Source organism: Mesoplodon densirostris, chromosome 5 (assembly GCF_025265405.1).
Source record: "Mesoplodon densirostris isolate mMesDen1 chromosome 5, mMesDen1 primary haplotype, whole genome shotgun sequence".
Classification (NCBI taxonomy): domain Eukaryota; kingdom Metazoa; phylum Chordata; class Mammalia; order Artiodactyla; family Ziphiidae; genus Mesoplodon; species Mesoplodon densirostris.
Window position 1 is genome coordinate 48,794,511 of NC_082665.1, and position 12,729 is coordinate 48,807,239.

At 37.8% G+C, this 12,729-nt stretch overlaps 1 protein-coding gene across 25 annotated transcripts in view; it reads right to left on the bottom strand.

Moving 5' to 3' along the window:
* Window positions 1-12,729, bottom strand: part of ABI3BP (ABI family member 3 binding protein) — a 457,010-nt gene that overhangs the window by 15,244 nt on the left and 429,037 nt on the right. For all 25 annotated transcript variants that reach the window (XM_060098691.1, XM_060098690.1, XM_060098704.1 and 22 more), the window contains one exon: window positions 10,847-10,955. In XM_060098691.1, the coding sequence (XP_059954674.1) occupies window positions 10,847-10,955 (109 nt within the window). The remainder of the gene's footprint in view (window positions 1-10,846; window positions 10,956-12,729) is intronic.

Here is a 12,729-nt window from a genome sequence, read left to right on the forward strand (position 1 = left end):
CCAGATGGTTTTACCAGTGAAATCTAGCAAACATTTAAAGAAGAATTAACACCAATCCTTCTCAAAGTCTTCCTATAAATTGAAAGGGAGGGGGGAACTCCCAAACTCATTTTCTGAGGCCAGCATTACCCTGATACCAAAGCCAGACAAGGACACTACAAGAAAAGAAAATTATAATCCAATATTCCTGATGAAACATAGATGCAAAAATCCTCAACAAAATATTAGCAAACTGAGTTCAACAATACATTAGAAGGATCATAAACCATGATCAAGTGGGATTCATTCCAAGAATGCAAAGATGGTTCAACAGCCACAAATCAATCAATGTGATATACATATTAACAAAATGAGGAATAAAAATCTGTATAACCTATATGAACTCAATAGATTCAGAAAAAGCATTTGACAAAATTCAACATTCTTTCTTGATAAAAACTCAACACACTTGGTACAGAGGAAATGCACCTCAACATAATAAAGGCTTACATGACAAGCCCATTGAGCTAACATCATATCCAATGATGAAATGCTGGAAGCTTTTCCTCTAAGATCAGGAATAAGACAAGAATGCCCACTCTCACCACTTTTATTCAACATAGCACTGGAAGCTATTAGTCAAGAGAAGGAAATTAAAAGACACCCAGATTGGAAAGGAAGAAGTAAAACTTCTATTTGCAGATGATGACATGACATTATATATAGAAAACCCTAAACACTCCACCAAAAAGCTGCTAGAACTAATACATTTGGTAAAGTTGCAGGATACAATATTAATATATAGAAATCTGTTGGTTTTCTATATACTGAAAACAAACTATCAGAAAGAGAAATTAAGCAAACATTTTACATTTACAATAGCCTCAAAAATAATAAAATACTTAGGAATAATTTTAAGGAGATGAAAGATCTGTACACTGAAACCTTTAAGACATGGATGAAAGAAATTGAAGAAACACAAATAAAATGAAAGATATTCCACATTCATGGATTGAAAGGATTAATATTGTTAAACTGTTAGTACTACCCCAAGTGATCTACAGTTTCAATGCAATCCATATCAAAATTCCAATGGCATTTTTCACAGAAATAGAAAAAACACTTCTAAGACTCATATGGAATCACAAAAGACCCTGAGTAGGCAAAGCTGGAGGCCTCACATATCCTGATTTCAAACTATATTACAAAGCAATAGTAATCAAAACAGTATGGCATGGGCATAAATAAAGACATAGATCAATGGAACAGAACAGATAGCCCATACATAAACCTACATATATATGGTCAATTAATTTATGACAAAGGAGCCAAGGATTCACAATGGGGAAAGGCTAGTCCCTTGAATAAATGGTGTTGGGAAAACTGGATAGCCTCATGCAAAAGAATGAAACTGGACCCCTATTGTATACCATAAACAAAAATCAACTCAAAATGGTTCAAACATTGAACATGAAACCTGAAATCATAAAACTCCTCAAAGAAAAAATAGGTGGTAAGCTCCTTGATATCAGTCTTGGCAATAATTTTTGGATCTGACTCCAAAAGCAAAGGCAACAAAAGCAAAAATAAATAAGTGGGACTACATCAAACTGAAAATCTTCTGCACAGCAGAGGGAAAGATCAGCAAAATGAAAAGACAACCTATAGAATGGGAGAAAATATTTGCAAATCATATATCTGATAAGTGGTTAATATCCAAAATATATAAGGAACTCACACAACTCAATAGCAAAAAAGCAAATAACCCAATTAAGAAATGGGTAAAGGACCTGAAAAGACACTTTTCAAAAGAAGCCATACAAATAGCCAATAGGTACATGAAAGAATGCTCAACATCATTAATCATCAGAGAAATGGAAATCAAAACCCCAATGAGATATTACCTCACACCTGTTAGGATGTCTATTATCTAAAAGACAAGAGAGAGCAAATGCTGGTGAGGATGTGGAGTAAAGGAACCCTTGTGCACTGCTGGTAGGAATGTAAGCTGGCACAGTCACTCCGGGGAACAGTATGGAGGTTCCTCAAGAAATTAAAACTAGAACTACCATATGATCCAGTAATCCCACCTCTGGGTGTATATCCAAGGAAATGAAATCATTATCTTGAAAAGATATCTGTACTCCTATGTTCATAGCAGCATTATTCACTCTAGGCAAGGTATGGAAACAACTTAAGTGTCCATTGACAGAAGAATCAATAAAGAAATTATGATGTGTATACACACACACACACACACAAACACACATACAGTTGACCCTTGAACAATGTGGGGGGTTACAGGTGCCAACCCCCCAAGCAGGTGAAAATCTGAGTATTGCTATCTCTGCCTCAAAAATGGAGGAATTGATAAATGACTCACCCAAGGGCAAGAAGCTGAAATAGTTTGGATAGAATCAGGACTCAAACCCTAATTCTTTTGATTCTGCATATTATGATCTCTAATCAAACACAAACTTTAGTTAAAGATCTGTAAAATGAAAATACACGTACTGTATATATTGAAAAAAATCCACATGTAAGTGGACCCATGCAGTTAGCAAACCTATGTTGTTCAAGGGTCAACTGTATGTATGTACGTGTATACACACACACACAATGGAGTGTTATTCAGCCTTAAAAATGAAGTAAATCCTGTCATTTGCGATAACATGAATGAAACTGGAGGGCATTATGCTAAGTGAAATAAGCCAGGCAGAGAAAGACAAATAGTTCATGGTATCACTTATATGTGGATCTTTAAAAAAAACTGTCAAACTCATAGAAACGGAGACAGTAGAAAAGTGACTGCAAGGGCTGGGGTAAATAGACGTTGGTAAAAGAGTACCAACTTCAGTTGTAAGATGAATAGGATCTGAGGAACTAATGAATAACATGGTGACTATAGTTGAAACACTGTACTATACAGTACATTAAAATTAAATTAAATTGAAATTTGATTTTCAATTAAATTTAATTTTCAATTAAATTGAAATTTGCCAAGAGATTATAATTTAAATGTTCTCACCAATTAAAAAATAGTAAATATATGATGTAATAGATATATTAATTCAGGGGGAATCCTTTCATAATGTATATGTATATCAAGTCATGTACGCTTTAAGTATCTTATAATTTTTTTCATCAATTATACCTTAATAAAGCTGAAAAAAAGAACAAAATTATTGAAAATTGTTGCTTCTGGCAAATGGAATTTAGGAATAGGAACGAACTGCTTTGTAGTATTTGAGCTTTAAAACCATGTACATGTTCTTCTGATAAAAATGAAAATTAAATTTAAAAAGCTATTTCTAAGACCTACTTCATCAAAATGAATATCTAAGTGGAGTACAGTCCAGGTGACAGCTGCAGTCAAGCCTTTGGGCCTTGTAGAGGACAAGCCAAATGAATCACACCCCTGGCAGAAGCCATGCCTGGTTTTGCCCAGATAGGTATGGATCCAAAGAAAAACAATTTTCCTGGCTGCCCTATCAGAAGGCAGCATGGCTCTGTGGTTAAGGCCATGGGTTTTGGAGCCAGAAAGAGTTGGGTTCACAGCTGCACTCATGTGTAACTTTAGGGTAAGTAACTTAAGCTCTCTGAGCCTCAATTTCCTCAAGTATAAAGATGAGGATAAAAAAAAAAAAGATGAGGATAACAATGGTATTTGTGAGGATACTATTAATTATAGTAATTATAACCTCATAAGGGTATAAAAGTATCTGTGAGTTTCTTATGAGGATTAAATGAGATGATACATGTAAAAGCAAGGTACCAGGCACATAGTAAGTCATTATAAATATTCTCTAGTATTCTATCTCTAAAGAATTTTTTTAAAGGTGCTTCTATTCTTGGGGAATTTGACACACACTGCCATAGAACTCTCAAGGCAGAACTGTTCTATGTCCACATACTTGCTTTGTGTTTGTAAAGGTTATAAGAAGGGCATCTGTGGTTCACGGGCAAAACTGACAGAGACAGGGAAGCTCCAACCTGCGGGATCTAGCCTGAGGTAAACCTCCAGGTCTGGTTAGGGCAGACACTTCTCCTCGCCTCCCCTTCCTTTGCTCCTCTCTATAACGATTTTCCTCTATTTTTACCCATAACATACAGCTGAAGTATAGTTTTCATTACTTGATAAACTTAACAAAAGCTCATAAACCTCAAGCAACCACTTTTTATATAGAAAGGTCCCCCCGTAGCTCTTTGTTGGTTTGAATTTTGTTAGCTGATTGGCCCCTAGTGTCATCTTGAAATATTTGGGCCCCATTCAGGTTGGGTTTCAGTCAGAGGGAAAGAAAGGGAAGAGGGGAAAAGGAAAAAAAAAAAAAGTAAGGAGCAGTGGAATAGGGAAATCAAATCAGCCAGTTCTCCAAGGACACTGCAGGGTTATGGAAAGCATTTCTGGATACCTGCCATGTGCAGGCATTGTGCTGGCCTGGGAATACAGATGAGAAGCAAAGGGCAGAGCTGCAGAGATACTTCGAGGACAAAATAAGCCTAAATCGGACAGAAGGGAGAGGAGCAGGGCATCAGCAGGCATCAGGGATCATTAATTAGCTGCCCAGTAGGTCCTTAGGGACATTTCTTTTCTCTCCCATTTCCAGATCTGGGCTGCACTCTAATTCTGTAGTGTTGCTGTGAGTATCTTGCACCCCCTCCCTAGATACTGAGGAGTTCAAAATGAAAAGTAATAAAAAGCAGCCGCATAGCACAGGGAGATCAGCTCGGTGCTCTGTGACCACCTAGAGGGGTGGGATACGGAGGGTGGGAGGGAGATGCAAGAGGGAGGGGTTATGGGGACATATGTATACATAGAGCTGATTCACTTTGTTATACAGCAGAAGCTAACACAACAATGTAAAGCAATTATGCTCCAATAAAGATGTTTAAAAAAAAAGAATATGGCGATATGAAAAGAAGAATTGCTCTTTTTAGGGACTAGTGGAGTTCCGCGCTCTTAGCTGTTCTTTTGCCTGATGAAAAGTTGCAAACCTGGGCAATCAACTCAATTTCTTCCTTCTTTAATGAGGAAGCAATTATTCTTCTGCTGCTCAGACCTACAATAAAACTAAATAAAATGCCCAATGCTCTGGCAGCTTATTTTATTCCTTTCTACAAAGCTTATGAGAAGAGATATTGAAAGTTAATACAGACTGCAGAGACCAGAATTTCACAAAAACCATATAAATAAGGGCATAATGGCCATTCCACATACCTGGTTTGCTCAATCAGATTTATAGTATACAAGAAGTTGCTACCTCTATTCCAATTTATTTTTAGTGCCAAGGTTTTATTAAGTCAAACAACATAAACCAACGGTCCCAAACTATCTTTGCTGTCAGCTACAGGAAACTTTGGTAGGTTTTAGTCTTAGAGGAAGAACTGTTCTCCAGAATCCTCCCAAGCCACAGACGACAGTAGAAGTACTTGAGCAGGCTAAGTAAACTTGATTTATCTTAATTCTCAGACAGAGTGCCTTTTCCATAGGAAATCGCTAGACCACATGTACGTCTAGCACACAAAGTGGATTCTTCAGTTTTTTAGCCAAGCAAGGAGACACATGGTCTCATATGAAGAGAAGTCTGATATACAGGGCTTTTTAAGTGGACAGTGATTGTGTGTAAGTCCATATTCCCCAACTAGTTCATCAGGATGAATCCTGCCCATCAATGTATTAGCAAAATGTGTGCTAAAAATAATTTGTCTGAAAACAAATCACAGACCACAGACATCGATTCAAAGCAAAAATGGTTCATCAGGACAATTCTACTTGCTGTAAGATGGACCTAGGTTTTGGTTTTATTTTCAGTTCCAGTTTTTCCACTGATTCTGTTCATGGCTTCAGATAGCATAAGATTACATCATTTTAGAGCTGGGACAGATTTCAAGATCAATTAGTCCACACTGTGTCCTTTTAAGCAGTGGTGCAACACTTAATTTTTTAAGCCATATACTTTATCATTGCTTCCATTCACGGAACTAAATATAATCATAGTGGTCTGTGCAAACAAAGTAGTTGGCTCCGGACAGGAGAGGCTCTTCTTAATATTTTTCTTTTAGTTCAACAAGAGCCACACAATGAGGTTTCATGGGGAAAAAAAATAAGTGGAAAATAAATATTGGAGAGTGGCCTAGATGGGTACTGATTCAGTGGACACTAACATCTCTACATTTTCTTTGTATTTTAGGGGCGGGGGTAAGAGAGGGATCCTCCAAAGAAGGTGATAGAGTTGTGCCACAGCTTTTTGCCTCTGTTAACAGATCTCCTGCTTCACCTGACTAAAACAGCTCTGGCTGCCCACAAACAGCCCCTCTTCCCTGCGTACATCTATCACCCCAGCTGCAAGAAGCCGTCAGCAAGGCCGGGTCTGTCCCTGCTGTGCCGCCCTGGGAGCTGCACCCAGGTTCCTCAGGGCAGCCAAGCGGCTCCATTTTCTAGAGACAGAAACATCTCATGCCAGGTGTGCAGCTGAACTCTCCCAGCAGCAAGACACCTGCTGGATGGTCCCGTACTGTGGGTTATTTTTCGAGCTTCTGCAGAGTAAATAAAACTTGGCTAAATCATTAAAAATGGGCAGGGAGACGGTAGCATCGTTGACTGTCTTTCTGATTCTAGAATAGTGTGTGAACACTTAGAATTTTTATCCCCCAAAGCCCTGTAGATCTATTTTCTCTGCCTTGATTCTCCTGGATGTTCTAACACCAAGCCCTACTCCACCTATGTCACTGTCTAACGATTAGCCAGTAATTATCACCTGTTTTTAGAGCTCCTGTTTTTTAGTCAGGACAAATGATGGAAAATGCGACTAAAATAAATTCTTTATATGTGTCTCCTAGAATTGGAACAAAGCTAGATATTCTTTCAGAAGTTATGATCTTCCAGCTTTTCAAACAGGGGATTCCAGAACCTCATGGGGGAATTTTAACAGCTATAATTCAAAGTTTGCTTATTTAGGGAGTTTACTATGTATTTTGACTCAAAATTTTCCTCAAGTAATGAAATGTGACTAAAGTCATTCTTTATAGCTAATAAAAACCACCTGCTAACTGCATCCTGTACATACTTCCTCTTTATTTTACAGGGAGTCTTTTATTAACATTAATCTTGGATCATGGTTGGGGTAGAGAAGATACAATGGAAAGAACGTTGCCTTAACAACATAAGACAGTATGAAAAAAGCTTGCATCAAAAGAGCCAACAAACCTACATTGGGGAACTTGTAGTTATATTATACTTGCTGTAGCCTTGCTGTCAGTAGTAACTTTGAAGACTACTTGTATTTCACCTAAGTTGTGCACATGGATTTCACGTGGAATACTATTGTTCTTTCTTTTCTTGCCGGCCTGCTTCATGCCATCCTATCCTTTACTGTCAAGTTCTTGTCTCAAGTATTCCACAAGGCTTTCTCTCCTCTTCTAAATTGCAGAACCTTGGTGTAAGTCCTACATCGGCATGTTCTTTTATTCTGTGTTATGATGTTTCATGGGTGTTAGTTTTGTTTCCGCAGGTACCTTTAGGCTCAGAAATCTCAAAATAAATGAAATAATTTGACTTCACTTTATTCTTCCTTGGTTATTTGACTAATAGGGGTTTCAACACATAATTTTAATATTTCAGCTCAAAACATTTTTGCCCATTAGATAGACAGATTAATCTCCATCATACCTCTGAGAGTGCAGAATATATTTACAAGCTCAGTGGGGGCTGGGATCTACTGAACTACTATACCACCACAAAGTTTCCCGTAGCATAGACTAAATAATTTTCATTAGAAAATTTACATCCGTGTGTTATATTTGTCCCCAGTGTGAGAATGTTCTTTTCTTCAAACTACTGATATACAGCTTTTAAATCATGACCCATTAGGGACTATCAATATAATCCTGGTCAAATCACATTTATGAACATTAACAGTCTTTATATCTGAATGGATTTCATTTAATTGTACCAAACTAAAAATAGCATTAAATAAGCCACATACAGACATGCACAGTGGCCCCAAATTTATGCCAAGTTGTAAAACTTGGCATGGAGTTCTGATTACAGGGATTCCTAATCTTAGTTTAATACTGCTTTTTCCAAAGACAAATCCAGAAAGGGCTTCCTTTGGGCTTTGCTCGTCTTGGGATAAGGATAGGTTGCAGGGGTCCTCCTTAGAAGGTACACTGATGACAGACAGCAGAGACAAGCAAGACACATAGGAGGAAGGTGGGATAAAGAGGACAAGGTTGTAGCTGAGTCTGAAACAATTACAACCAGAAGCTAGACGTGAACCCCATGACCTGATTGGTCCTGTGATTCCAGAATGAAATCCAGCTCAGCCCAAAGGCACGTTTCTCTTATGTACCTATTTGACCAATTAGGTCAGATGCCAGAATGGTACTCATGAAAGAAATGAACAAAAAGTTCTTTTAGTTAGATTTGTTCTACCAGCTGCTATTCATTATAAGTAGCTCTAGTATCAAAATTATTCCAACTAAATGAAAGTCAGAATGAAAATGAAAACATCAGAGCAAGGCACTCCCCGGTTACCATCCTTTAGGGTCTCCCCATCACTTGACCATGTTTCTTGATCTGGCGCAGAAGGCCCTCCCTAACCTGGCTTCTGCTTCTCCTGGCTTCTATGGCTTCTGTCCACTTTTTCGCCCCTCACACTGGTGAAAACAGCCCGTTATTCACCACACACAACCGTGCCATTTCGGGCCACTGCTCTGACATGTACTACCCTCCCTGACATTGCTTTCTCTTCCACAGTCACTTAGCCGGCTCCAGCCTACTCCTCCTTTGCGCCTCAGCCTAGGGGTCACCTCTCCCAGGAAGTTTTTCCTAATTTCCCCAGACTTTGCGATGTACCGCCCACTCTGGGCTTCAGTCGCCCCTGGTGCAGACTTCTACCAGAACTCTCACCACTTTGTGTAGAATAATCGGTCATTAGTGACCTACCCCACTAGCCTCGAGCTCCTCAAGGGCAGGGACCATGCTTACTCCTGTTTGTAGGCACACCACCAAGCACAGGGCTGAGCACATTGTTGGCACTCAGTAAATGTTAGCTGAATGCAGACCCAAACCTTTTACAAACAAATCAGGTTTAAAATGTCACTGGCATTATTCTACCTCTGATTATGAGCTAATAGGTGCACTGTGAAATCTGAGAACAGCCTGATTCAGAAAAGAAATACAATGAACATTTAGAAATTGGATGCCCTTCAATGTACTTTCTGTGTACTACACAGCTCACTTTTTCTTAAGTGGAATAAAAAGCAAGAAACTGAAGAGAAAAAGCAAGTTTTGTAAGCCCAAATCCACCTATTAAAAAGTCCAAATTAAATGACCTTTTCTCTTTTACTCTTTCCTTAAAATAAATTATAGGCTCCCTCCCTGTTAATCTTGCTAAGGAAACAGAACCAAGATCATCAAATGGACTTTTACTGAAATATATGCTTATTGTGGCTAACTTAATACCTTCAAGAAAATTAGCAGTTGCAAAATTCTCCATATTACAACTCAGAGAACTTAAAAGAAAAAAAAATACACTGGTGGAAAAGTGTTGTTTTTGCTATATAGGACTACAGTTTATATACAGCAAACCATCTATAATGAATTAGATACTTCCTTTTCTCCTGAAAAGATTAGAAAAGTCTCCCTGCTGTCAGAGCCCAAAGAGGCTCTTCTGGGTGTCACAATCAATACCCAACTCAATTTAGTCACATGACAATGAAAGATACAAGAAATAAAACATGAAAAAAACAAATCTCTGCTGCTGAAGTTCCAGTCTTCACCTCCACTGATCTTTTTCAACACTGAGGAACTTTACCAAGTTATGAAATACTCAATCTGGAAAAACTCCTGATTGTGTGAAAATTAATCTATGTTGCTTGGGGTACTATAACTTAAGATGTCAGGGGTGTTTTTGTTTTGTTTTATACTGAAAGTATAGACAGTTTATCAGACAATGTTTTGGAGCTTGAAGAAAGAAATCGATTTTTCACAGAGAGTGAAATTTAGTCCAGAAATGAATTTAGCACATTGGCTTTATTATGGAAATGCTTGGCTGTACCCATTTGAGAATCTCCTTGAGCAATACATTTGATAATTTAGCCATGTAAAACAAAACAAAAAACCCCTTCCCTACTACATTTCTAGAAATGCCTAAGGCCCTTATTTTTCTTGAAATAATAAAATGAACTTATAAAATATTAGGTATTTTAGATTTAAAAAGGAATCACAAAACTATACAGCAAGATAAACAACCTGGTATCAATGTGTAGTAAGGAATGCCAAGAAAAGTTGTTTATTATTGAACAATTGTTAATATTATATATGTCCATTTTCAAAAATCTATTCTCATTGGTCTATATTAAAAAAACCCAAAAGCAAAGGGTTACTGTGTCTGGGACTAGTCTGTAGCTATACTAAGCATTAACTATTACAAACTTTCACCTCCATTTGTCACATGGCTTTTGCTTCCTTGCCCTCTCCTTCCAGCATGCCAGGCAACTTCTTCTGTGCTTCAAATCTAGTTTACACCATCCACACTCCAGTTGTCTCTGGTCTATAGACTTTTCCTCCTCTAAATTTTGGTATTTAATATCAATGTTTGATATTAATGGCCTTCTATCTTTCAATGTTCCCAGCTATACTGTTAACTTACAAGACCATCTTGTCAGCTCTTGTATCCCCACCAATAACTTGCATATTTGTAAACCATGACTCTAGGGGTATCTAGTGCTGTGTATGGAAAGCCAAAGAATGAAATGCAAACTAGACCCTCCCTTAAGATAGAGAAGGATGATGTCATTTTACTCCTTTGTTAATGATTTTTTTCACTCTCAGAATTCACCTGTAATAGCACTGGTGGCTCACCTTGTGTCTGGTTTTAGATTTTCTACTGTGGAGAAGGTTTGATTTGTAGTTTGAATGGACTTGTTCTTCCCACTGAATGACCCATTTTCTCTGGATATAACTTCATATTCTGAAAAGCAAAAAAAGCCAACAGATACTTGTCTTTATGCTCTGGTGGACTGAATGTTCTCGAAGCTAACCGCATAAGAGTCAACTCTCATAAAAGTGAGCAACAAGATTGCAGGTCTAGAGACGTATTGATCGTACACATTAGCTACTTCCAAATGGGGACTGTCAGAGGATGATGAAGGTCCCAAAGCATTTGGGGAGTTGCTCACTGACCATTTCTGTTTTCTCTTTACCAGAGCAGGAAAGGTCTGGTAACTATGAAGACTGTTGATGCTCCTATGGTAGCGTTGGTTATGGATAACCTATGATTTTGTTGGGTAAGTCGGATCGTCTGCCATTGCTGGAAAGCCCAGTGTGGCTTTGTAAAAAACACTGTATGAGGAGCAGTGTTTCAGTAGAAGCACATTTCCTGCTCATGGGGCTTCACAATATAGCTGGGGAAAACGTCACTGACTACATGGTACTGCTGCAAAAAACTGAGTTGAAGACCACAGCAGCAAATAACAGTTAATCAAATAATGAACAATGAACTATACTTTTCTATAGTTCATTATTTTGAACTACAGAATTATGGGATTTTGATACCTACTGCTTATGTAAGTTACATAAATTTTGTACATACTGCTAACATATACCCCCTTGATAATTATCCTTGAATTAAAAAAAATTATGCCCTTAAAGTCTTCATAGAGATCTGCATAAATTTAACTTAAGGGCAGGTTTCTATGAATTTATAGGGCTATTCAAAAGAAAGAGACTTTCAGAATAAGAGAATATAATTTAATAATTTACTTTCCCTGCTCTCAGTTGGGGTTCAGTTTAATGCATGTGACAAGATCACACAGAGGGTTAAAAAAATCAAACTAAAAACAACAACCAACCAACCAACCAACCAACAAAACTCTACTCAAAAACAGCTCCATCAGTATGAAGAAATACACAAGTGGTGGGCATCAGGGAAAGTGGGAAGGTTGCAAAGGAGCTGGCAAGTTACTGGGGATTTCTGCTGTTAGCACTGAGACCAAAGGTAGGAGATGGACATCGGAAATAAAACTGAAATTATAGAGTAACTCATGGAGACTTATAATCACCAATTTTAATTTGGGAAGGATCTTTACTGATGAATTTTAAAAAGCCAAAAAGGAGGATCACTTTTTCTGAGTAATTTCCTATGACCATCCTTTTGAAAATTTGAAATTAAACTGGAAGGCAATGGTCATTGTATCTGGACACATTAGTGCAGCTATTAAAGGACTAATGGCCCATATTTAAGATTCCTTCCTCAGACTCTCTGCTCCCAACCTATGTCTCAGTTGGCTTTCTATTCTAAAGGAGTGTGGAAAGAGAGGGAGAGGTAGGATCCCAAATTCAATTATGTTCGTTTTATATCTTTTCCTCAGCTGTGAAAGGACATTTACTAGAAAAAGATCAGAGTAATTAGAATGGAAGTAAAATTGATTTTTAAAAAATGGAAACTGCATGACTTAATGGAAAGAGACAGACCAAGCCACTTGCCTGTATCTCAGTCTCAGTTTTATGATCTGTAAAATGTCCATAGTGTCTCTTCAGAGTGTTGCTTGTAGGGATTAAAGAAGGAACATATGGAAAGTGCCTATAGTATTTTGCATGTATTTTGCTCAACAGGTGGTACCTATTATTATTATATCTTTTATTATTCCTTATTAACCCCGAGTTGTGTCTTGAAACTAGGATCACAAAAATTTGAGAGATTCCAATTGGAAAGATTCAAGTGCTGTTTAGTCACCAAAGGAGCA